Source organism: Lipophrys pholis, assembly GCF_963383615.2.
Source record: "Lipophrys pholis genome assembly, chromosome: 14".
Lineage (NCBI taxonomy): Eukaryota > Metazoa > Chordata > Actinopteri > Blenniiformes > Blenniidae > Lipophrys > Lipophrys pholis.
The window spans coordinates 17102257-17129696 of NC_137633.1; the positions used below are offsets into that span (position 1 = coordinate 17102257).

At 43.0% G+C, this 27440-nt stretch overlaps 1 protein-coding gene across 1 annotated transcript; it reads left to right on the forward strand.

The window, feature by feature from the left end:
* The first annotated feature begins 888 nt into the window (after nucleotides 1–888).
* Nucleotides 889–27373, forward strand: LOC308119427 (filamin-A-interacting protein 1-like). Its single transcript, XM_080479430.1, has 6 exons — nucleotides 889–1114; nucleotides 14364–14629; nucleotides 15057–15275; nucleotides 15378–15556; nucleotides 23329–26137; nucleotides 26815–27373. The coding sequence occupies exons 2-6, from the start codon at nucleotides 14369–14371 to the stop codon at nucleotides 27016–27018; spliced, it is 3672 nt and encodes a 1223-aa protein (XP_080335556.1). The 5' UTR covers nucleotides 889–1114; nucleotides 14364–14368; the 3' UTR covers nucleotides 27019–27373.
* The last annotated feature ends 67 nt before the right edge of the window (nucleotides 27374–27440 follow it).

The following is a 27440-nucleotide window of genomic DNA, read 5'->3' on the forward strand; positions in this document are numbered from 1 at the left end:
GTATTTTTCTTTAAAGGCATTGCTGGCTTATCTGGTATGAGATTAGTGCTAAAAATGAGAGAAATCACACCAAAGGTACCTGAACCAAATTCAGGTGCCGTTCATACCGCGATGCCGTGCAGACTAACACAACAGAGCCCTGGCAGCAGAGTCGACCATTCCCACTGATGCAAACTTCCGGTACTGTACCACAGATGTAGCTTGCTGCCTCTAATTAGATTGTTTTGTGCAAGCCGGGCCAAGAAGACGGTCGAGCTGCCAGCGTCTTTGGACAGTTTGGCCACGCTCAGCAATTGGTGGCTTCTCGGAGCGCTTGTTGGGACTTGGGTGGCTGCTGTTACTGGACTTTCCCAGTATGAGGGAATGGCATAGTGTGGTTCAGCTGTCACCAAGGGTCAGCGGGGAGAGTTAGCCCTCTGGCCGGCCGGCCAAAACAGCTTGCATTCAGCTAGCCTCAGCTGCTAACAGCAGTCCGAGTTGGCAAGAGCGGACGAGCTAAATATAGAGCTATACTTTTAGCCCGTGTGACTCTGAAGTGGTGGTGGTGGTGGGGGGGGGATGGAGGATGTGAAAAGATCTGGCCCTGCGACAAAAAGACATCACACTGCACCTCTGCTCGTTTTCTTTCTTTTTTTTTTTTTTTCTTCCCCCACCTTTTCAAATGCTGCGAGGGGAAAAGACAGGCTGGCTGTCTTCTCCAGTCATGAACCAACTTTCTCTCTCACACACACTCATCTTCTGGCTTTTTTGACCGGGGAGGAGGGGAAGCCAACGGGAGGTGTGTGTTAGATTGCTGTATGCAACAGAACTGGCTGGAGGAGGCTGTGGGAGTGAAAGAGGGAGGGAGAGAGAGAGAGAAAGAGAAAGGGAAGTTACAGCAGAGCTGTTACTGCTCTCTTTCATTCCCTTCTTGACCAGAAAGAGAGAGAGAGAGAGAGAGAATAGCTTGAGATGGCTCTTGCCACCACTCAGTAGAAGACACCACAAGTGGACAACACAAGCCCAAGGATATACAAGGACACTTTACTCCTTTTGTCACTTTCCTATTCTTTTTTTTTTTTTTAGGATTACCCGTCGTACAAATTTCCCAAACCTGGGGACATCCCAGCAGCAAGTAAGTCAACTTCTTTTACCTTCATCCATGTGAAAAGAAAAAGTTGGATCTGCTCCCGTGCGGGGTAAGCAGTCAAACGCCACCAGCTTCATCAGGTGTTCTGCTTTCACCCTGAAACCTGCGAAGCGGTCGAGGTACAGGCGCTGCCACTTCGCTGTCATCAGTTTCATGACACCAATAAAAAGGACTGTTCGAGAGGAATCTGCTCTCTTTCAGCTTCATCTGAGGCTGGATCTGCGCCGTATGAATGGAACAACTCTTCCCCCGAGCCAGTAATTAATTCTGCTCACTTCTTCAGCCATTCAGATCATTTGGATTTCTACATTTTGCATGAATTACTCCGCACAGAGACAAGTGACCGCTCTCGGGGGGGGGGGGGGGGGGGCTGTTAGGAGCCGTACAGCCTTGGCATTGTGACAGAGAAGAGGGGAGTCATGAATCAAACATTTCTCAATGAATTGCATGTTATGTCGCTTCCGTGAATGAGTCCTTTTAGTGCAAAGAATTTCAGCGAGTGGGACGAGAAGCCCACCGCCTACCCCAGACAACACAGAGCGGTGGTTCTCTGAGATTTTACAAACGCAGGTGCTCGAGGAGTGATCAGATCATGTGCAGCAGTGAGATGCACTCGTATAATACACACCCACGACCTTTGCCCCCAAAGTCTCCCTGTGGAGCTCGGCGCAGACATACACACTCACAACACTGCTTAACAGTACGAAGCGTCGGCTTTGACAGGCTGCAGCAGGATGACATCTTTCAACTTGAATATTTATGGCTTGCAGTGACGCCAAAATGAATTCCATTTCATCCGCATGAAGTCATCAGAGGGTTTCGGAGGAGACACACGGCTCCGGGGAGTCGCTGTGTGTCAAGGCGCCTTGTCTCGGCGAGGTGAAAAGAAAATTTGAAATGGAGCTTCCCTCCCTGTGCGGGGAAGTTAGTCAGGTGGGGCTTAACTGTCAAGGATCTTGTACAGGAGTTGTCCAGAGGCCAGCCTCTCAACAACCTCGCTCCGGCCAGCGCAGCCTCTGTGTAACTACTCATATCACCACAGGCTGAAAACAAAGAGAGCTGCTGCACAGAGTTTGCTCATTATCTTTTCTATGCTTGTTCTAGATTGAGATTCATTATTCTGGCACCTCTTTAGCACTTTTATAGTGATTTCCGGTAGCCTTTCACTCAATTATGTATATATAATCTTCTAATTTCACAAATAAATGAGACAGATATACACCCAAAGGAAAGAATGGGTTTTACTAAAACATGTTAAGTCACTGCAGGTGATAACTGTTGAGTATCCAACCTCACTCTGAGTAACTTAACCATGGATAAATCCAAATAAAGAAAAGGCTGTGAAAGTAGAATGTTTCTAAAATCCTAAAATATAATTGAATGGACAAAAATTACTTATTTTGTGGGTATTACTAAAATATATATGATAAACTGCTAAAAGAGCTTAAAATTGTTTTATATATATACAGTATATATAAATATAAAATGTCCACTGTTCTTAAATGTTACTCCTAAATTCTATAAATGCAACATGATGTTCTGGTCTGGTAATATATTAAGTTTTAAGAAAACCATATGAAACTTTGAACGATTAATCTGTTAAAGTGGCCAAAAAACATCTAATATAGTGTCAATGGTCGCAGACCTCTGATCTGGGTGAACTTCTGCTCATGTCCTGAGAAGTTCAATCAACCAAATGGACATTCAAAAAAAAAATAAAAAAAAGAAGAAAGATCTGTAAATGTTGCCTGGGTTTTTATCAGCACAAGCTTGTAAATGAATCAGTTTTACTGTAAATCAATAATGCGGCCCCTGTTTAAACTGATACCAGGCCGTTGAGCTCAGGCGTTTCGCCAGAGCAGCATTGATTTGAGATGCACTAAATGTGTCGCCGGCTTACATCATGACATTACTATAGCTCTATGTCACTTGAGTCGTTACTCACGCTGAAGGTGAGATAGCTGAGCTGTGAGATGTGCCGTGATGTTAGAGCCCTGCCATGGGACTGAGATAAAACTGTGATCTGTCTTTGTTTGGAACTGGCCCGCTCACACCAAAGCATCATAATGTGGCTTGGTGAGCGAGTGAATTAAAAGAGGCATCCATCATCCACAGCACAGTTCTAATGTGGACTGAGTGGAGATGTTAGAGTCACGTGTTTTTGGGCCGTGGGAAGAAACTGGAGCCCAAATATACACAAAGGGAACATGCAAACTCCCAGAGATGTTCTGGATGTGAGGCAAAAGTGTCAAACACTATTGCAATATCCATATTATATATATTTACTGAAATGTTCACTTCTTCAAGGTGGTTTCAATTTAAAAAAATCAAAACAAAAAAAAACCAACTTATTTCTGCAAACTTGTGCAGTACAATGTCAGTAATAAGTTCATATGCATGTTTAAAACAAAGTTTTTTCCATTCAAAGTGTGAAACTTAGATATATTTTACATTGATTATGTTAATATGAAATGTTTAATGCTTTTTTTTTTCTATGTATTCCTGTGAGTTTTAGCTCATAAGTCATGAAAATACAGTATTTCAAGATGATATTTCCCAAAATAACATGAATTATCACACAAAAAATTGTAAAAAGTGCTCAAAAGTTGAGCTTGTATGTTCTAAGTTTTGAAATAAATCATAAAACAACCAAGTTTTTAGCGGCTCAGTCGTAGATGCTTCACAACATCAGGTTTGTTCTGCATCACTTTTTACAACAAAAATGTGGAGATGTCATTTTCAAAGGCCATGCAGTCACGCATGGGGACTTTAGCCGACTGAAGATTCACATGCACGTTGTGTTTGCGTGCATCGTTTCCCACACGCCTCATCCATTCCATATTTTTTGTGTCTCAGCATACGTCTGTGTGGCGCGACGGTTCAGGGAGGGTGGAGCTGGCTGCCGTCAGTGGCGGGGCGTCCTCCCCATAGGTCTGGAGGGTCTCAACAACAGCTGCCACCGACACATGCGCAGCTCCGCTCGTATAAGGGCCTCTGGTCTTGAATTCCAAAAATGCAGTTTAGACACATTTGGATGTTTCGCAGAACAGTGGCACTTATAACTCACGCTACCCCTCTCGTTTAAAAATAAGTCCCCTAAACTCCATAGCAACCCAAGATCTTCTCCGCATCATCCGATACGCAGGGGAGCGACACGGTAAAGCAACGCCGGCTATAAACAGGCGGCAGTTAATTAGCTCGTGCCGGTTGTTAACGTTAGAAGGAGTGGAGTCACTCGTGAGGTTCAAAAAGTGCGAAATATATATAAAGGTACATTTTATGGACAAATCTGACCATTTTCCCACCCATCCCAGAATCTTGACACTCCCAGTGAGCCGCTGTGGGATGACGACAGAAACTCCATCCACCTGCTGATGATGTCATTGTCGAGAAACTCTGTCGGGGCATAACTGCACCCACTAAAAGTATTAACGGGTTTGTCACTCGGCGCTACAGAGTTTGCCATGCTGTGACTTGTGTGTTATTGTGAGTTATGACCACCGGACATTTTATACTGTATTTTCATGCTGCAAAAGGTAAACACTGAAAAATTCTATTTTTATAATTCAGCCGCGTATGCCAGTTTTTCCTCATCTTCATTTACAAACTGTTTTTAAAAAATATATATATAAACAACACAGCAGGATCTTTAACTTGCAAATTGTTTCACTTGACAATTCTGTTATTGCCAGTTGCAACATATCGAACAACTCTCTATTAAACCTAAAAAGAAGACGACGAAGAAGAAGAACTCCACACTGAAGGTTTTCCAAACTTGTCTAACGGTCGGGTTCGCACATATTTTCAAAGGAAATTTGCACGTTTCACCATCTGCCAGAAACAAACCGTCACCATGGAAGAACTGTGGACCTCGTTTTGGTTGAACATTAAGGGAACCTTTCCATGATTCCGTGACTTGGAATAATCTTGTGGGCTCCTGTGTTGCCGATTTGCCTTTGAAACTCCCAGGAGAAGCCGAAAAACAGTATGACCCCCCCAAGATTCCCATTTAGTGGATCTCTCGGATGATGTCGAGGTGGACGACATCTGGCCCAAAGGCTTTAAAGCCGTCAGCAAGGCCGCTTTCAACACAGTGAGAAAGATGCGGCCTTCTCTGCGGAACCTGCGGGTGGACAACCTGGTGGATAAAGACATTGCTGTTTTCAATATTGAAGACAAGCTAAACGAAGAAATCTGGCTCTGCTGGTCGAGCGCTCTGGAAGTGTTTTCGTGAGAGCGGATCTGTGGCCTTCATCTTCAGTTGCAAAACCCAGTGAGGCTCTTGTCCTCCCTGTTTTCCAATATTAATCCCAACAGCGGTTCCTCCGTGGACCTCAACCTCCCAGGTAAAAGACGGACTTTGATTAACTGCTCAGAGATGGCTGAGTTGATGCTCATTATTTGTGGCTTTGGGTTTCCCCCGTTGTGGCAGTAGCACAAGCCACCATTGGGTTCTCCTACAGAGACACGGAGACGGAACTTCCAATCACCATACTTTATTAATTAAACTCAAAACAAACCCAAAACACCACGCTTCAGACACGCAAAACTGCTCTTTATTCAGGCTCCTCCTTTAATCAAGTACCTGATGGGAATCTTCCTCTCTGCCACACCCGCGTACTCCAGTTCTTCTCATCTTCTTTTGCAAACTGAAAACTTGTGGAGGCCGAGAAAGACAGATGAAGGCGTCGAGTTCACCGGTCAAACTTTTTTGCCTGCATCACCGCACTCCCTGTTGTACCACCTCCCCGTCACCGACACACCCCCACACCTCACCGACACACACCCTCCATTCTGGTTGGGAGAACCTCCCTCCAGGTGCACACCACAAACTCAAAATAAACCAAGAAATAAGAAAAGCACAATCTTGACTTCAGCTCTTTTTATTGTATCAGTGATCCAAATCTCCTGCAATCTTTAACTGATTTGAACTGTTCAAATATCAAAACATTTTACTTCAACTAAAAGATCAAATCTGTTTTTTGGAACACCGACAGATGTCATGGTCACGGCCATGATTGTGCTTTTTGTAATCAATGAATAATTAAAACAGTAGATATATAAATACTACTGATCGGACCTATCAAAATAATCCTTTTGCGTGATATAAATGATTTCCTTTATTTTTGATGGCAACATCAACTAGATCTGCTTTATCTACTTTACTGGTTTCCGCCGCTGTAACTAATGAATATATAATTTGTCTATTATATTTATTTGCATCATGTCTAGAAGATCATTTGGCTGTAGAAGGACTAATCCTTTCCTAATAAACAGGAACTTTTATTTTGTAATTCATCGTCTCGCCGCTGTAGATGTAGGCGAGATATCGAAAGGTTTTAATTATAGCAGACATATTAGAGAGGAAAAAATACTTTTTTCTCACACTACACTCTCATCTGGGCTCATCCATATGTTGCCTTCTTGTTTCTATTCATGGACGAGGCAGAACTTGATCCCTTCCTTGATCTTTATGCTGTAAAGATGATATCCACTCATTCCTCTGGCCTGGAAAACTCCACTGCTTGATTGGGTGGTGTTGGTATACAGATGATCCTAGCAGAGTGGCTCAACTGCCAGCGGCACTGAGAACCGGTGGTACGACCTCATACGTTCAGGCCCTAATTGATGAGCTCGAGCTCCTTTTAATATCTTTATTCAACAAATCAGGACAGATGGAAGGGAGTCACAGTCCAGCAGCTGCAACCGATCCACATGCACTGCGGTTGCTTGACTGTCTCTCGCAGACACATAACAGTCTTCACGATGCACGATTCAGCCCGTGAGGGTTTTCTATTGCCTCCCTGGAATTAAACGGGTTCGTTAAGGATTCAGGTGAATATTTAACAAACGCCCACCAGCGCAGCTGTCCTAAAGACGTCTTCTTTTATGAGTGATTGACTCAGGAGCTGCATCTGCCTTGTTGTTTTCCGAGGGCAAAGAGCGTTTGCCCCGATGCCAAGTTTGATACGTGGAGGACTGCTCGCAGTCCCCTGAGCCGGCTCATTAGTGAAACACTAACTGCTGAAGCTCCAGCGGGCTCCAGTGAGAGGATCAAGTTAATGTGACATCAGGAAAATACTACAAGATGAAACCCACCACCTCTGCTGACACTTTTTCTGCAGTACAGCATGGCAGCATGAGAGTAATCGTTGCTTTGTGGTATTAACGGACGCCAATCGCTCCATGAGAAGTGTAAGAAGTGTGATGGTCTCTGCCTCTTCACACCCGCCAGGCCGAGTTAAAGTGTTTGTCTTTGTTGGAGAGTCTGATCGAGTAGACCTGGGCTGAGTAACGGCGGCTTTTAGGGGGTCTCATCCTGCTCCTGGATTGCTGATTTACTGCCAATTGTTCCGTCATTTTTTTACTTACTTTCTCCATAAATAACATTGACCTTGTTGAAGTGACTCACGTTCTCTACCGTATGAGTTTGTTCATGATAAATTGGTGGACACGAACCCGCGACCCCCCGAGACTCGCCGCTTTTAATAAATCTAACTCCTATTCATAATTTGTCCGCCGGGAGTTGCGCTGTTTCTCCGAGACCATGGGTTTTGAGCACTGAACACAAGCGACATTATTACTGGGAAAAGAACTTGGAAGTATGAAAAAATGCCTCCAGAAATGAGCAGCAACAGTTTTGTCTGCATCACAATGTCTCAGATTTCATATTGATATTTTTAATCAAGAAATGTCATGCTTTTTTTTTTCTTTTGATTTTGTTGGAAATTGCAAATTTTTGAGGTTCTTGCACTAAAAAAAAAGCAAAATCATCAGAATTTTAGGAAACAATCGATGGTTCTTGGTGGGCATCATGGGGATGCCTTTTCCCTGCAGGATTATTCACTTTTTATAGTAAATAATAATAAAAAAAATAACTAGAGAGGAAAAACTATCAACAGTTTCTTAAACCATACTTGGAGTTTAATTTAGACAAGTGAAAATGGCAAAATAATAAGTTTCAGTGTAACACCAGGTGAAAACGGTGGGCACAGAGGGACTTGAGCGAATGCATCGAGATCAATTTGGCCTTTTGAACTTGAATGACTCTAATATGTAAATTGGTTTTTACCAGATAAAAGATTTTCGAGTGGCAGTTACTTTTTTTTTTTTTTTATCCCTGGAAATGTCATTTAAAGTTCCACCCCAGAGGTCATAACCCATCTGAACTGGTCTTCTGCTTTGTAGCTTTTAATTCTCTACAACACCTCCAAATCGCAGCTTTAAGTTACGTTTGGCCGTATCTTGGCGGCCCCGCGCGTTCTCCCCGTCCGTGTGATTTTTTTATCACGTCCAAGCATTTTTATCAGTGTCCTCTGTTTGGCCGAGCTGCCAAACGCTTGCATGCAAAGAACATTTCCCACTCCTTGTTTGGTCTCAACAGGTCCGCGGTGCGAATATATCAAAATGCGCTCAATCAAACAAATCATATTTTTATAGCGTGCTGCGGCGTTATTCGCAGCTGCTGTTCTCATCCTTCATCTTGGGCAAATGAATGTGGCTGCACGCCAGACTTTTATCTCCAGACCTCTCGCCTTTCTCGCTTTTTCTTTCTATTCGGAGCGTCACAGACAAGCACGGCCATGTTACGGGCTGCTGCTTCAGAGGGAAGTGCAGGGCGGCGAGACTCGGATTAGGTGCTATCAGCTTTAATCCTGCATACACAAGTGGAATCTCTTCAGATTGGATATCAGATATTAGATCATTCCTCTGCTTTTTATCCGTTCTATTCATAGACAACATTAACCACATATGCTTCTGGGTTTAAGGGTCTTACTCTAGGGCCCACAGTGGCGGTGATGACAGTGGGGATAAGTGCCCTCTTACAATCTCTATCTTAATTTCTTGGTCTGAGGTTTTGAACCCTTGACCTTACAGTCAGAAGCTCGTACACTTACTAATTCACATTTTACACTTTTACCAGGACTTCATAAAGTCCATTCCTCAAGCTTCTGTACTACTTCAGCCAACTTACAGTGGTAGGAGGTTGGCGCCATCATTGTTATAAAACAGGACCGGCGCTGCTCCGTTCTCCTCCAAACGCAAGCTCACCTGACCCGCCCCCTTCTCCACTCTCAGCCAATCACAGACCAGCTCGCTCTAATGGTGTGTTCAGGTGACACAAAAGAATAGTAACTAACAAACATAATCATAAAAGCATATCATTGCAACAAGAACACAACTGCAGAGATGTTACACTGTTTTTGTAATTTTCCTGAGTGAAAAGATTTAAATTGGCAGGAAGCCCCGCCCCTTTTTTCAGGGTTTGAGACGGTGGGGGGTGTTGTCGGCAGCCACTGAAAGCAACTAAAAAGTTACTTGTATTCCAACGTTGTTATTTTTAAAAACAAGTTATTGTCAAGTAACCAAGTTTCTTTTTAAAGTAGTAATTAGTAATCAGTAATCTGTGACAACACTGGTTAGCAGTGGGTGAAGGCAGGGTACAGCTTGGATAAGTAACCAGTCGATCAAAGGGCAAATGCAGCGAGACCAGACACCAAATCCATATCTGCAGTCAACTTCGAGGCAGCGGTTTACCTAATACACATGCATTTGGACTGCGGAAGGAAATCCCTGCATACACAGGCATGCACAGCTCCACAAAAGCTGCTTGGGTTCATCTAACTACATTTATTGTGATACATTTCATTTTTTCAATCACAGTTTTGAATTTGAATGATGAAATCCAATGACTTCAAAATTAAACACATTTTATTTCAGTACATATTTGTACTAAGGAACTAAAACTTTGTGTTTCACTTACTGATCAACTACTTAACATGAAGAGATAATGAATTAATAACGATACAAAACACTGAAACATAGCATTTTCTATAATTAGCGTGTTTATCCTCTCAAGCAACAAAACTGTATTTTGTAATAAACACGCTCTCAGTAAATGTAATATGATAATATGTTGTGTACATCAGTGGTATCAGCTGACCACAGAAACTGTTATAGCCTCTTTTTTTCTCTGTAGGATGGAGGCATGTGTGTTACTGGGGCCTATAAATACTCATATATGTGACAGCTGAACTTGCCCAAACCTTAGGATAGATTTGGGGGTCCCATTTTAAATTTAGGCTCAGGCCTTGACTGGGGTCTTGTCAGGTGTTGGGCCACACTCTCATACCAGAATGAGGCATCAGATGCCGGGCAATCAGTTGCCCTGATGGTTCAGATGCCTTGAATACGTGCTGGCGTTGTGACTGCTTCACGTGGCCCTCTGACGGAAGACTTATTGTCTGCAAGCTCTGCTTTATTCTCCAGATAGACAACTGAGAATGCTGCATGCCAGTCTGGAACGAGGAGCTGCCTGGCTCAGGAATCCCCCTTTTGTTTTTTTTCTGGCGCGGCCGTGGAGGATCAAACGGTAGAGGCAACCTTTTGACGACAAAGGCTTGTCATTGATGGGCTTTGATGATCGACAGACGTTGGGTTTTGTCAAACACCACCTCTGTATGGCTTTTTGGCATCTTTTAAGCCAAACTGGTAACTCCAACAGCTCTAAATTTAAAACGCGGACCTGACATTTGACCATTTCACAAGTACCATATAGTTGTTTTTTTTCTTATGCTGCTTTAGTTTATGCAATAAGCTGTACTAGCATGGGATAGCCATTCTTGTACAACTCATTTGAACCTGAAAATCAAGATCTTAAGGCAGTTTAATTCCAGTAAATTCAATATTTGATTATTATAGTTAAAACATGTAACAGACAAAACAAGCCAGGCTGGGTTTCCAGCATTTAAATCCTCTATCAAACTGTCCAGATGGACTCGATGAAAGGAGAGATCATGAGATCAGCCCACAGTTTCAGGCAGAAGGATGTAGTAACTGGATTGTTGTGGCTACCAGATAAAGGACCACTCATATCCACACTCTCACATATTGTCATGCCATTGATAAGCCTCCCTCTTGCTATAAGAGTACATTCCTCTATCTCTGGGTTAAACCAGGAGCAGGGGAAATTGTTGGTGACAGGGGAATCTTTTCTTTTTTTCTTTTTTTTTGTTCTCCACATTCAGCTTCTATATATGAACAGACTCTCGTCTCCAGAACTCAAAAACGTACTAATCCCTGCTTGTCACGGTGGAAAAGAGCTCACAAGTTTTCTCACAAGTCAGAGCAGCTAAACAAAGTGATTGGAGACTCAACAGGATCTAAAAGTTGAGATGATTATCGGACAATGTGCCTGTAATGCTCATGTTGCTGATCAGTAATGTGAAAATGCCTGCGCGGGCTTATCATGTTAACCTCACAAGGTGAAAGTATGCCGCTGTCCGTTTACAGTGGAATATATGCCTTAAATATATAAGGTAAATTGAAAAAAACAACAACACACACACACACAAAGAAACCAGCCAGTAAAACAATCTGAGTGGCGTGTGTATTCACAGCTCAATATTATAGTGAAGGCTGTCCCTGTGTTAAGTGAATAGATAAGATATGGCTTTAAAAAACTGCTGATGGACTTGGCCTGACTTTTTTTACTTTATTGTGCATTATTGGAAAAGCTGTAACTTCTCCCCGTCTTTACCATCAGCCGTAACTGAAAACACTGGCCTCTGCTTGCGCAGTTGAACTGGAGTGACACTGTGAAATGAGATGAGCCTTTACAGTAGCTCCGCTGCACATTCATGGCACCGGTCCAGACATTTAAAAATAAACCGCCAGGTCACCAACTCCAGCGTTGATCATTTTGTCGCAGGTACTTTACTACTCATGTTTCTATATTTTATGGCTCTCATGCCCTCGGCGGTGGGCGTCACGGTGCCCTCCACCTCCGGGCATCTTTCAAACTCCCTGGCACTGTTTTGAATGGTGGCATGAACACTGCCAGCGCTTGTGTACACTGCCGTGAGCTCATTGATTTGAAGCCCACAGCTGAAACTAATAGTTATGGACAGGAAAGAAGGCACTGCAATTCATCTCAGTTAAGGAGAAGAAGATCTCCTTGGAGCCAGCATGCACTCACTGAACTCCCAGAATTAAGATAAAGAACGGACTTAATGTGTTGGGGGTTTTTTTTCTTCCCCCCCTTTGAACCAAGAGCTGTGGTCACTGTTATCTTGCAGTCTTCCCAGTCTTGTGTGTTTTTCCTGGAAACAGGTGGGATTCAAAGAGTTTGAGTTCATGCATCATTACTTCTCCCTGCAGTCTTAACCTCTCTGGCTACTCTTACAGGAGAAGAGGATTTTAATTTTTTTGGGGGGGAGCCGGAATCTTTGGTAGACTTCATTAGTTAGTATTTCAGCAGCTTAATTCCTCATTACTTTATAAAGCTTTCTAAATCACAATGGCAAAGAAGCTTTCGTTCAAAACATAAGCGGAACAGTTACAACCGTTGCAGGATAACTATAAAAACAATTTTGTTTTTTTTTACTTTTCAGATGCAACAACTTTTAAAAACAATCTTTTAAAATATAAAAAAAACAGCATAAGGTCAAATCTGCAACCAAAAAAAAGACTTTGCATCCATCTTCTTGGTTAAGTTGCTTCATTCACTCAGACGAATGCTGTTGCATCGATCCTGCTCACAGCAGCTTGGCGAGCTTATTTAAGATGTCTCAACACATGTTTCGGAGGTCAGTCTCTCTGACATCACCGGGTCCCTTTAAAGAGGGGGATTTTCATGGCTCAGAGGCGTTTTCCTGTTTGTAATTAAAAAGAGATGTTGACGTAATATCTGAAATCAATCACACGGAGTGCACTTGCTCAGTCTCTCAAGGCTGTCTTCAGGGGGCTTAAATCCACATGTGAGCAGTCATGTAACACACTTGGGGTCAGTCAATAAGAGGTAAACATTTGTCCTGAAGACACAAAGCATCTTTCGATATTTAGCGGAAGTTTAATCTTTTTCAATCAAAACTCATCTTGGTCCATTTTAAGACACGTATCTGTCCATTTTATTTATAAATTTGAAAACAGGGATGTTAAGTCTGATTTAAGTGTAAATGGATAAGATAATAACATTAAATCTACAAACTACAAAAATGATTGCATTCATGTACAGTCCACGAAAGTGATTTTAATAATTGGTCTAATCTCAGAGATATTATCCCAAAAGCTGAACTTTTCAGTCATTTTGACTAAAATAGAGAGTCATTAGTATTAATTAAGTTTCACAAAGTCTCATTCTGACAATTCATAAATACTAAAAGGAAGAATGTGTACTTTTGACCTATCCAGAATGTGCACTATCTTTTTGCCATGTGTTCGCTGGGACTGGCTCCAGCTTCAAGCCTGGTTTAGATGTAAAGACAATGAACGGGTCAATGGATGGGTGGATGGATGGATAAATAATTTTGTCACTTGATTCTAAACCTGAATTCCATCTTTGGGGAAGGGAATTTAACATTAAGCACCACCTCTGATTGGCTGACTGGAAGTTGGCCCGCTCCTATAAACCACTCATCTGGAACAAGACCTATGAAAAGGGAGGGGGGGGGGGACGTGAGACAAAAACAATTTGGGAGTAACTGATTTATAGTGCATTGCACACTTGAGTGAATTGCATTTATTCACCCTGCAATGTGTTAAAATGATCAGGGTTGCAAAATAAACTTGCTACGCCTCAAGGAGATTTGTATTAACGCAAATCCTGTTTTGCTACATCAATCTTTTCAAGAGATTAATGTAGCGAAATTAATTTTAAGGGTCCGTCGTCAATGGATTTATCTTACGGATCTGGATAAAATGTTTAACTCCAACTTTTACTGTCAGCAGAGTGGGCTCCAGCACCCATGAGGGCCACAAATGTACTTCCAGACCATCAACACTCAGCATGGGATACATAATCCGTGTGTGAAAGCAGGAAAATCAGGAGAGCACAGGCGGCCACACACACACACACACACACACACACACACACACACACACACACACACACACACACACACACACACACACACACACACAGTCTGAGTAATTATGGATATTTACTCCAGCATTGCTGATACAGACCAGTGTTGTCCAGCTGTAATGTGTGCAGCGTGTTTGCATTCGCACAAGTTTGCATCTCATTGAGTAAAAGTGGGTCAACAGCACTGTGAGAGGGGATTTATGATAGGAAAGGTAGTCCAGGCCAAAGTCATAAAAAAAACTCTGTAAATTCTGACCATATGAATGCACAATCTTAAGAATGTTGTGAGACAGAGAACAACATTGAAATAAACTGCTTTTAATTTCATAAAAAAAAAAAATATATATATTTCTTGCATTCTTGTTCCAGGTAATATGAGGTCGAAAAGCAGCGGCGTGGAGAGCCCAGCCAATGGCGTGCTTGGCGTTCCTCAGGGCGACCATGAAATCAGCCCAGAGGAGGACGTGAAGAGCCTGAAGGTCAAAGTTCAGCAGGAGGAAGGTGAGGTGATTTCGGACAAAGAGAAGCTGCTGCTGCTGGACACCACTGAAGCTGGAGAGAAAAGAGGGAACATCATGGATCTGCCCAAAGGGGATCTGCTCAAACTGCTGGGGATCATGGAGGGCGAGGTTCAGGTGGGTTTGATGTTGTGCAGAAAGCGATGTGTGGAGTATGGATGCAGTTACAGCCGGAGGAAAACTCAGAATGAGATGAACGGTCTTCTGCCAGGTGGCTCGTCTTATAGTTGAGCTGCAATTTTTGCACAATAGCTCTATCTTGTGGTTGGAAATGGCAGTTTAAGATGAAAAATACAGCAAATGTGGGATTAAGCTTTAAAACCAATGTTAGCGGGATTCAAATGAAGGAAATTACAAGTCACAGTCTGTTCAAAGCATTTCTTGTCCAGGTGCAGAACTACTAGACTCAAAAACTAAATTGTTTTAGTGCTCCCTGTATTGTTTTTCTTCTTAACGTCACTGGCTGCAGGAGGAATTGCCCCTTAGGGGCACATAAAGGTTCCTGAACTTGAACTTGTAGCATGTCTTATTTCTGTAACCTCAGGCCAGAGAAGATGTCATCTGTATGCTGAAGTCCAAACAGACTCCCCCGGAGGCCCTGGAGTCGCGGTACGGCTCTGCGGCCCCCGGCTCTGCGGCCCCCGGCTCTGCGGCCCCCGGCTCTGCGGCCCCCGGCTCGGCCCTCCAGGCCCTCCAGAGGGACAGCTGCATCACCGACTCCAAGCCACAAAATGACGGTGTCTACCAAAAGCCTATGGTTGAGGTGAGCAGGCAAACATCTGTCCCGGGGAATGCTTTTGTGTTGTCTTGAAATGTGAGAAGCACTCCCGGACGTGTGTCCCCTGCTCCCTGCGTGTCCCCTCAGCTGGAGCGTCTGCAGGAGAAACACAAGGAGACGTACCGGAGGATGCTGGGTCAGCTGCTGCTGGCTGAGAAGTGCCACCGTCGCACCGTCCACGAGCTGGACACCGAGAAACGCAAACACGTCGACTACATGAACAAGAGCGATGACTTCACCAACCTCCTGGAGCAGGAGCGAGAGAGGTGAGAAGGCTGCAGCAATAAAGTGCTGCACTTTTGACACAGCAGGGTCCATAAAGGGAGAACAGGAGAGTGCAAACTATTTGCATGCAGCTTTCACAAAATGACATTGTCTGTAATTTTGTTATTCTTTATTAAATGATGAAACATCTTAATATTCTGTTAACTAAAAAAGAAAAGGCATTAATTGCATGGCACATTTCACTGCAAGTGATTTATTTCTTTTTAATTTATGAGCCTCGTTGGTTGAAAAAAGCACAAATAAATCACAGAAGGAAAGCAAAAAGTTGAAGTTGTAATTAGATCAAATTTTCTTCATTTTAAGGATACTTGTTTCATTTCCTGAAGATTTAAATAGGTCAGTATTTTTATGAAGTGTACTTATTTTGAAGGAGGCCAATACATACAAGTCTATGTGTTCTTATTTTTTCTTTAATAGCCAGAATATCGCCAGTTTGAGTCTTTGGTTTGTGAGCTGCTCTGTGTGAGTTTGCATGTTTGCCCTGTGCCTCCATGTAACCTGGTTCCCTACAGCCTAAAAAACATGTGTCCGATGTTAATGGGCAATGATTCTTTTATTATGCATTCATTTATTTATCTATTTTTGTTAAAACAGGAATATAATGACATCAGCTAATTGTGATTCCACATAAGTGCTGCATAAACTCAATTTTAAAGGAATTTATAGGTAGGTTTTCTTACTTTTGAAGGTTAAATATGTTGTTGGTTCAATTGCTTTAATGTGCTGGGATTGTAAAAGGTTCAGACCCCTTAACTAAACTGGAGATAAAGCATCAAACATCCATCTGTCTATACATAAAGTCATTGCCACTAATATGATCCTAAGAGCTGGAATTAGTCGGTCAGACGATGCGAGGAAGTGGCGAAAACACCGATGCAGAGCAAAGTGGTGAAAGACAAGGTGCAGGAAGTAAAAACATGAATTATAGCACCATTATAGGCGCGGTTTATAAAACAAGTGTGGAACATATTGAGCATTAGAGGTGAGAGCATTCAGGGATAACGTGCTGCGAAGAAATGCATGGACACCCGAGAATGTGTGAAAGATGGCCTCATCAAGCCCGTGAGGCGCGAGAGAGGGGTGGGGGGGTGTTACTCATGGAGGTGATAACCCTGCATACTTCTGTTAGACAGCGAACGGCACGGCGCTCTGGGAGGAGAGCAGCGAGGCCGAGTGGAAAGTGTGTGCGTGTGTGAGGAGCAGGAGGAGGTCAGGCCCTTTCCTGGGGTAAAGAGAGAGATCAGGTGCAGGGGAGAGAGGAGGGACGCAGCCGCTGGGCGGAGGAACACGAAGGAAGACAGGTGAAGGACGAACAGGGGGCATTTTTCAAGAACAAATGTGACGTGACTTCATGTGTGAGATGAAGTCACTGCTGAGGTTGTGACCTGGATTCTTGGTTCGTGAAAGACGAGGGGTGAGAGGTTGGATGCAGTGTGCGTGCGTGTGTGTGTGTGTGTGTGTGTGTGTGTGTGTGTGTGTGTGTGTGTGTGTGTGTGTGTGTGTGTGTTCATGTGTGTGTGTGGAGGCCTCTCCGAGAGGAAACAAGCTCGCTTTTGAGTGTGTCAATGAGCCCAGCTGATTGAAAAGTCCCGTTGCAACGTCACTCTCATACAATGGCCCTAAGAGATGGAGATATAATCTGCATTAATCGTCCTATTGGAAGCTCATCTCTTGTTCACACAATGCACAAAGCTACGAATCATGACGAACATCAGTGTTGTGAATAAACTAAACATGTTGCAGTAACACAGCTTCTTTTGGCATTACCCAGTTGGTGAATGATTTATGCAAGCAGCATAAAATCATTAACAGTTACAACACTGAAATGTAAGTGAGGTCACCGCATCTGCTGCCTCACTCTGTAAACTAACCGACAGGTTTATTACTTATTATTGAACCAAACCTCTGTTGTTTCAGTTGCTCGAATACGTATCAAGCCAACAAGAAAAAAAGCCTTGAGTTGTTAATTATATACAGACTAAAGTAATCTGTGGTACTGGTTTACATCTTGAAGTGTTTCTGATATCTTCCCCCTCTTTTCACCGTTCCTCCTGAACACGAGAGAGAAAGGCAGGCAGTCAGTCATCTGTTGAACAGACAAGAGATCACTTATATGCTACATTTCATGAACTGTCAAACAGTTCATTTGTAGCAGCGCCCCAGCGGCGGAGCTCTCCAGCTCTCTTCCCCGAGCCTTTACTGCAGGACACAGGAGACCGACTGGAGAAGATAAATCACAGACATGTCAGCTGCGCTGCCGTCACTGCCGAGGCGGCTGGGACTTGAACAACAGACTGTAGCCTCCAGCAAGTCCTCCGGCTGGATTCACAAAGAAGGGACACGTGTCTCCATTAAATCGGTACAAGTTATAGAGTTTGCACCAAACTAATTAGGCATCTCCTTAAAATGGAGCAAAATGATAATTGTGATTCTCCTCATTATGACTTTGAGAGTCTTGTTTGAGTGACAATTAAATCCAAAGCTCATGCAACTTAAAGATTCAATCTGGTTGAATTAGTAAAGAGATAAAATCATTACAAAATTTCATTTTCAGGTTAATGTGTGCATTCGGCCATGTTAACTAATGAGTCGCGACAGCACAGGAGGTTCTTTAGGAAGTTGTAAAGCAGAGTGTAATCTCTGAATTCTCTGTTTCTGTTCTGTGTGTCTTATTCCTGGAATTCACTAATAAAAAATATAAAGTAGCACGATATGATATCTATTTTATTAAACCACACATCATTTTTTAGTATGTAAGTTCAATACGATGAAAACAGATTCTAAAGAGTGCAACAGGTTAAAAGTCTATCTATAGTACTATATTATTATAGTATAGTATATATAGTATAGTAGTAGTATATATAGTCCATCCCATCTCTCTTCCACTGCTGCTCACAACCAGATCTTTTAGCTGTAAAGTCCAACACATACTGACATTTGCAAGTGAGAATAAGTAACCACACGCCACCTGTGTTCTTTCAGAGTTACATTCGTGAATTTAAGGTTGTACTTTACGTTAATGTGATTACTGTGAGGCGGCGATCGATTTCATCAGTGTGTTGAGCATACCAGTTGTGGATGTGTTTCATGATATTGGTGTAATATTATTTTATATTACACGCGAAAACGCAAACAAACAAAAAATCCAAATGGAATAAACAACAAAGTCCTTGAGATCACAGGAGACAGTGATGATGTTAGAAAGTCCAGACATGCAGAACACAGACAGAGACACCGGAGAGCTGCACACTGGTGAATCACATTGGCAGCAATCTGACACGGAGCCTGAAACCAGAGACAGTTATAATTTAAAAGACACAAGAACAAACAAAAAAATCTGTAACAATTTGCACCCTGGGTGTAACACTATTATTCTGACATTACACTGCTCACTTTAACAAATCAAACAACCAGTAAACTCTTGATGAGTTTATTTGGACTATTTTCATATATGCCAGAGTGAATCGAAGCGCATTTGAATTTTTCGTATGGAGACGCGAATGCCTTCGACATAATTCACCTCATGCAGCTATGACAAGCTATGTTAATCAACCACTTCAAGATGAGAACCAGGAATGCCAATCGAACGTGTCTGATCTGTCTCATTGGGTCAAAGTGTTGCTCGGACTGATTGACACGGCCCTTTGTGTAGGCAGGCTGCCGGTGCTGGAACGTGTTACAGTCAAGATCCTTAATGATGTGAAACGGCACACCTGAAGTTCAGCTGGGAGCATAAACTGAACCGATTACTTTACTACGACTTGATCCTGGGTTTGCATGCTTGAAAGAGCTGACCTCCTTTTTAATGCCAGGTGGTTTCCAGCAGGTTCTCTGGCTCAGCCGCAGGTCGGCCTCTCTAACCTCTGAAGCAGATTGAAGGATGGGGGGGATGAGCTCGGTGTTTTTCTGTCAACACCTGCAGAGCCCTGATTCTTCTCCTAATGCTATGAAGGAACCCAGAAACAGGAAATAGTATAACAGAGTATTTGCGCCATAAAAAGAATACATACGCAGACAGAACCAGCAACATGAAGCTTGAGTCTCTTGAACTAGGACCACACCGTATCTGTCTTTAAAATGCATTACCATTAAACCCGGTTGGAGGAGTTGTAACTGAAAGTATCTGCAGGTGTCTGGGTATCTTGAACCATTAAAATTAAAGTAAAAACCCCCAAAATGAGAGACCTGGTCAATGAAGTAGTGATATAACAAATTTTACTGGACTAAGTTCCTGTGCTGAGCCGCCACAGATCACCACAAAACATTCCAATATTAATATCACAAGTTGACCTTTTATTAGTATTCTCAGTTAAGACTATGACGTCACCGTAGAGCCAAATGGATCAAATTTGCCTGTTGAAGCCTCCCGGATAATCCACAGACCGCACACAATTTTATATCATGGTTATTATTATCCTTAACCCAGAGTTGAAAATCAGACCTTGATATATTCCAATACGTGCGGTTGAGAAGCATTTACAATGACCATGATTCTATATATATATTGCTTGCAATCATTTTACAAGTTAAACTTTTATTTTGACTTCGTTCGTAAAAATAACATGCATTCTAATAAAACAAGTAGAATTTATCATTATTTCTCCTAAATAGATGCCAGCACACATTATTGATGTGAAGTTGGTATTCCTCTTTATCAGGTAGTTCTTATCAAATGTCCGTTGTTAATTACATAAATACAAACTGAAGGGTTTTCATTCCTCACGTCAGCCTGTCCAACTAACAAACATCTCCTGTCTGCAGCCCAAAGTTTTGCATGTTGCAAATTCTGAGGTTTTCCCCTCAGGGCGAAACTTTAGAACAAGCCTTCCAGCTTCAAAGGTGAGCGTGCTGTGGATAAACACATACAGGGCATGGCACGCCAACGTAAGTGCCAACACCTCCACAAAAACAAGCATAAATAGCATCTACAGTGTCTTCCATGTCTGGCAGCACTTTGTTTTGACATTCACTCTCTTCGGCGAGATGGTAGCGTGTCATCGTCCCGTCTGTACCAACCTGATCTCCTCCAGCCATCTCGGCGGGAGTGAAGAGAGAGAAGTCAGAGGTCTCGTGCCAAACGTCTACAGGAATGCAGACGATGGGCACAGAAGAAGCTATTTCTATTTCTGAGTGGTTGCCATCAGCTATTAACGCCCACGCAGACAACAAGCAATTTATATGTCAAGAAGTTAACATTTTTAAGTGGCACGGAGGAATGCGTGCACATTGGTGGAAAAAAACAGCTTCCACTCCTGAAGAGAGTCTCGATGGGTTTAAAATCACGTGCGCTAAATGTAAACGCAGGTCTGGAACTGATTTCTAATATAGTCACATTTTTTTCCACATGCACATTCACATACGAGCCTCTGATATTCACTTTGGTTCTGATGTCTTTCTTTTGACGCCACATCAGCTTGCGCGCTTCTGTACATTTTCACAGAAATTCTCTCGCCTCGTGCTTTTCCTCGTGACTCGGGGCTGCAGTGCCTCTGAGCAAATTCCCCGGGAAACATGGGATAAAATTTTGTTCCATCCTGAAAAAAATACATGCTGTAATGGACACTGGCTTATAGATTGCACTTGCCTAAATGCTTAGGGAATTTGCTCGTGTGTTTTTTTTTTGAAAATACAAAGAAATTCTAAACTTTTGATGCAGACATAAACTTTTGGCCCCAAGAGAAAAAGTTAAGGCTGCAAATAAGAGAAATATTTTTTGTTGCTTCACTTAATTGTTTTATGTTGAAAATATGAAACAGAACTTCTTCATTTTTCTGCTGACAACACTAATATTTGGATTGCCGTGGCCCTTATTTCCAGTATTATCCATAACGTGCAGTTTAGCTATTCCGCAGAGTAAAATGCAGAACAAGGGCAGTGTTATTTTAGCATTGTCAAATATCACACAGTGTAGCAAATTTATCTATTTAAATAGCAAAAAACATTCAAAATCAAGGACATCATAGTCTAATCATACACATAAGAAGGCCAATGAAATCCCAGCTTGAGTATGTTTCCTCCCATTCCCCCAGTGAAGCTCTGCCTCTGCATGTAATGTGAATAAAACTGAAGTTTTCTCAAACTTCGGACTTGAAATGGAGAAGAACACAAATTTCCCAACGCTATTAGTACTGAGTAGTTCTTAGATGACTTCACTGTCAGTCCAAACTACCGCTGGCATCCTCAGTCTGACCTTTGCATACAGGTAATTTTAGAACGCCAATTTCCAAGGCGTCAATGACACCTGACTGTGTGAATATGGATTTTAAGGGCTGTGCTCTGCGATCTTGATGCGTCTCTTGTACAGTGGCCAGGCTTACTAATGCAACTTGACATTAGCAGCAGCTGTTGAGAGGAATCAGCGTAGTAGTTAATCCAAGGAGTGAAAATCTACTCATATGAATTAGCAAAGACCAAACAATAGTCAGGACGTTCAGCTCCGTAAACATTTTGTCATGGTTCTATCCTGGCAGCTCTTCTTCACCTCAGGGGAGGCACACAACTCATCCACATATGGCTTCCTCATCATGTAGACTTTGCAGGGAGCCCCATTCAAATCCACTTTATCTTCAAGATGAACTACAGCAGCCTCCTGTCTCCCGTACCGGTGAGATTTATCCTGTACACTTCAAATGAAAATGGAGGTGTAATTTAATTTGAGCTACAATTTTCTTCAACCTGAGACGTTTGACAGAACGCTATTCATTCTTTGAAATACCGATGTCAAGATTATAATGACTAAACCTGAAATGAAGCCTATCAAAAGTTTCCAGGCTTCAAGAAAACATTGGAGAGTTTTACTAAACACTCCTTCTGTGGCAGGGGTCCCACCCCCTTCGCAGTGTCCAAACCAGAGCAGCACACATAGGCTCATACACATCCCTGCCTTTTATGGATGAGGTGACATCACTCACTGGAGGTACGGCGCAACGGTATTTATTCACCTTTCATTGTCCTGATAACATGCTTGGAATGTGACAGTGCGGGAAATGAGGTTCTGGATTTTTGTTATGTTTTCTCAGTGGATTTTGCATAATGGCAAAGAAGGGTGCTCTTCTGCTTGTTAGGCATCTGTTGTGCGAAAGTTTACAAACAGGAGTCTGATTCTGGGACGTTGTGACGGGACTTTGTTTTGCACCAGAGTTCCTGCTGCTTTTGCGCGTGTTCTAATTTGGTTCATTTTGCAATGCAAAGTTGTTCAAGTTGAACACTGGTTTTGAATGGTCCTGGGTGTGTACAGGGGGAGAGACTGCATGCATTCTGCTCTGCGTGCATTTCGTTGGTGCTGAAGAGGGGAATGGGCACGAGAAGCATAGAAAGGAGCAGAGATTAAACACAGCTTGGTGAGGGGTCTCTGTTTGTCCTGAGTAGCGGGAAGCAGGCTCTCCAACCCGACTTCAGCTGTAGCTTTGTCAATATTTGCTGGGTTTTATTCATTTCTTATTTGTGTTGCTTAAGTTGAGAATAGTGCAATCTCTGTTGTTATTTTTGTAAAGAAAAGAATGGTGCGATTTACTTGATTTGATTTGTTGATGAAACTTTATCTTGTAATTCTTAATGTTTGTAGTTTGCTATTACCACATTGAATATTCTTTCAAACAGACTCTTGATTACCACGATTACTTACCTACGATGCAGTTTATCCTTTTAATGCATTTATTTGTATTTCTATGACAAGATGGCTACTATGAACAGTTAAAGTTTAAGGTCAGTCAAACGCTGAAATAATGCTCTGTCCTTCTTTGTTCCTTTTTAGACTGAAGCGGTTGCTTGAAAACGAGAAAGCCTACCAGATAAAGAAAGAGAACGAGCACTCCAAACGCCTGGCCAAGGTGCGAGAGGAGCTGGTCAAACTCAAATCCTTTGCCTTGATGTTGGTCAACGAGCGTCAACAGCACCTGGAGCAAATGGACCAACAGAGCCAGCAGGTTCAAGAGCTGAGTCAGCAGCTGCAGCAGCGGGAGCAGGCTCTGAGCGAGGCAAAGGAGTGTGCTCAGGAAGACGGCCGCAGGGTGCAGAATCTGGAGGCTGAGCTGAAGGAGAAATCTGCCAAGCTCACTCAGCAGCATGAAGAGATGAGTGCCAAGCTGGCCAGTCAGGAGCTCCATAACCGTCAACTTAATGCCAAACTCCTGGGGCTGACACATAAAGTGGAGGAACTAGAAGAAGGAAACAAAAGCTTGAGGAGATCCGAGGAGGAGCTACACGAGCTGAGGGAGAAGATCAGCAAGGGAGAGTGCGGAAACTCCAACTTGATCGCTGAATTAGAGAACTTGCGGAAGCGTGTGCTGGAGATGGAAGGGAAGGATGAGGAAATTACCAAGACAGAAAATCAGTGTAAAGAGCTGAGGAAGAGGCTACAAGAGGAAGATGGCAAGAGTAAAGACCTCAGGCTGGAAGTGGAGAAGCTCCAAAACAGAATGATGGACTTAGAAAAACTTGAGGGCGCATTTAGCGTCAGCAAGGCTGAGTGTGCCCAGTTACATACGGCTCTGGAGAGAGAGAAGGGCCTGACCAAAGAGCTCTCCGATGAAGTCGTGGCTCTCAAGATCCGCCTGAAAGAGCTTGAGTCTTCTGAAATCAAGTTGGAAAAGTCTGAGCTGAGTCTTAAGGATGACCTGAGCAAGCTCAAATCTCTCACAGTTGCTTTGATGGATGAACGAAAGACTCTGATTGAAACAATGAAGTCTGATGAGAAGAAAAAAGATGATTTGAGTCAGATGGTCAAAACTGAGCAGGCTAAAGTTATGGAGGTGACGGAGAAACTGATAGAAGAAAGCAAAAAGCTTCTGAAATTGAAATCAGAGATGGAAACCAAAGTTGAGATTTTAGCCCTTGAAAAAAGGGAACTCAGCTCAAAGCTATCTTATGAAATTGACAAAACTCAAGATCTTAATTCTAAGGTCAGTCAGATGAAAAAGAGGCTAGAAGGGTTGGAGCAAGCGGAAAAACTATCTGTGAAGAATTCGGTCAAATGTGAACTGACCAAAATGTCTGACCACATGAAGAAGGAGGACAACAAGGTGAAGGAGCTGACCTTTGAAATTGAGCGCCTGAAAAACCGCCTCAGACAACTGGAGGTGCTCGAGGGGGATCTGATCAAAACAGAGGATCAGTATGATATGTTGGAGAAGAGGTTCATGACTGAGCAGGACAAAGCCAACATTCTTTCCCAGCAGGTAGAGGAAATGAGGAATCAGATAGCACGGAACAAAGCAATTGAGAAGGGAGAGGAGGAAAGCCAGGAGGAAGACCTCCGACAACGATGCAAGAAGGAGGAGGCCAAAACCAGGGAACTACAAGCTGACGTGATCGCCCTCAAGGAGAAGATCCATGAGCTGATGCACAAAGAAGACCAACTTTCTCAGCTCCAAGTAGACTACTCTCTCCTACAGCAGAGGTTTCTGGAAGAGGAGGAGAAAGCTAAGAACATGGGCACTGAAGTTTTCCATCTTACCAAAGAACTGGAAGTAGCAAAACGTCACAGTAGAGCGCTACGGCCAAGCTTAAATGGAAGGAGGATAGTGGATGTTGCTGTGACATCCACTGGAGTGCAGACAGAGGCATCACCCAATGGGCCATCAGAGGAAGATACCCCTGCTGGGTTCATCAGAAAGTCAGTCCAGGAAGAGAATCACATCATGAACAACCTCAGACAGAGATGTCTGAAGAAGCCCACAGAAAAACACAGCTCTGTTGAGCGTTGTGCTTCATCCGGCAGCGACTTGGGTATCAAGAAATCCTGGATTCCCTGGATGAGGAAAAAGGACAGCTCCAACCAAGAGACAAATCTGGAAAAGACTCTGCACATTAATGGGAATCATATACCCACTGAGCTGACCATGTCCCAAAAGCAAGGCCAGCCTTTACACATCAGAGTAACACCAAATCACCAAAACAACATGGCCACTCTTGAAATCAGCAGTCCGACGACCGAAGACGTTTTCTCAAGCTCCGCTCCCCTCAGCCCCAACCCATCACAACCAAAATCCAGAATAACAATCATTCCTACCTACTCGGCTCCGAATCATCGTCGAAAAGCCCCCACTGGACCTCAGGGCCCCGAAAGGGCCAAGTCTCCAGTCACCATCACAACTATATCTCGAGCCAAGTCCCCAGAAAGTGGCAGAGCCTCTTCGACTACCTCAGGACGGCCCTTGTCCCCGGTCTCCATCATGACAGTGAGCACTGCTGTAGTGCCTGAAGCGTCCGCCTCCCCAGAGCCCCAAGAGATGACCATGGGCCGGGCTGTGTTCAAGGTCACGCCTGAGAAGCAGATGGTCCCAATGCCTGTGAGAAAGGGTCCCAACAACACCAGCATCATCACCACCACAGATGACAACAAGATCCACATCCATCTAGGCAACAGCAACAACCCAAAAATGGTGGTGCGCCCGGTGGCTGCTGTAACAGAGAGCAAAGAAATGACTTTATCGACTGGGACAGTTTTGCGTTCGCCCCGGCAAATCACCACCACTGCTACCCGGACCACACAGAGCAAAGTGATGAGCAGCATAACCATTTCCCCTGTGACCTCCACCACTTCCAGACCCACACAGACCCCGGTAAGTTTCATGGAAATGTAGAGTTGTTTCTTCTTTTGGTCAGTTTGTCCACTTTTTAGGATTTCTATGTCTCCAACTAAATATCATTTTCAATTTCACGTACTTTTGTCTTTTTTAAAAATTGTAAACGCATCGAATCTTTTTCACACTTTCAGTAATTTTCTTTTAGGGTTTTTGAACAAATGTTTTGAAAACCACTATCTCACGGGGGTTAGGATTGTTAAACGAAACAACACCCCGTTGGGGTTTCAGAGGGTCTTATAACGTGCCCTTTGTTCAAATGGGTGGCGTGACAGGCATGGCCCTCTGAGCAGCAGAGGTAATGATGTGGAATTCTGCCATCCTGCTTCAGGCATGCTGTAATTTATAGTAGTTAGAGTGTTTACATTCACAAACAGCCATGCACGGTTGAGTGCCCTCTGGCTGACACAAAACAGCTTTACAACAGTAATGGCACTCTGAAACGAGGTCTGGATAAGAGCTCACCCAGTTGAGGTGGGGGACTGAATAAATATTTACACTTTTATTCACACAGTCACTACAACACGTATGATCAGCCATATTGTTTAGAAATTCAGAATTACTTCATTCCTGTAATGGGTTTTGGCCCCTTTTACATTATTTATTTATTCTCCTGCCTGAGAAACTGTACTCTCCCTGTTCCTATTGTCCAACAGAATGGGCACGATGCCCAGGCACCTCGCACAGGGCTGACCCGCATCCCAATGTCCAAGAGCCTGAAGACGGGAAAGACTGTGCTGGGATCCCTGGGGATATCGAGTGGAGTGAAGCTGGAGTCACGTGCAGAGAGTCAATCAATGAGGATAGAAGTTAAAAAGTCTGTGAATAGCAGTGCTCTTCAAACTGGAGGAAAAGCCTGACGGAAATAAGTCCCAACAAGACTTTGACATATCAATATGGTGCTAAAGAAAGACATTAAAAGGCACACAAGGCATTTCTTTCTTTATTGCAATTAATCAAGCCAATACTTTATGTAAAGTTTTTTTTTCTACATGTACTGTGTGTCTCATATAAATGTGTTCAAACATATTGTTCTGACTGTGTATTTCGATGGGCATTTGGGTTCAATTTGATATTAGACTTTGTTGCTACTAACAGCTTCATGCTTTGAGTAGATGTTTCACATATACAGCGTTTGACATGTTTTATTGGTGCATAAATGTGTGTAAATTATGGGTATTTTCTTTCCTTGAGATTTGTACCAAAAATTATTTGAAATAAATATAAAATCATACAAAAGTTTGAAATGTGTCTTTATGCAGTGAAGAAACAAAAGAAAAAG

What these genes read in the sequence shown, in the direction of transcription:
- LOC308119427 (XM_080479430.1), top strand. Translation starts at nt 14,369, where the DNA reads ATGAGGTCGAAAAGCAGCGGCGTGGAGAGCCCAGCCAATGGCGTGCTT. An exon ending in TCATGGAGGGCGAGGTTCAG is followed by an intron (nt 14,630 to 15,056) that starts GTGGGTTTGATG and finishes CTGTAACCTCAG; the next exon opens with GCCAGAGAAGATGTCATCTG. An exon ending in CCAGACCCACACAGACCCCG is followed by an intron (nt 26,138 to 26,814) that starts GTAAGTTTCATG and finishes ATTGTCCAACAG; the next exon opens with AATGGGCACGATGCCCAGGC.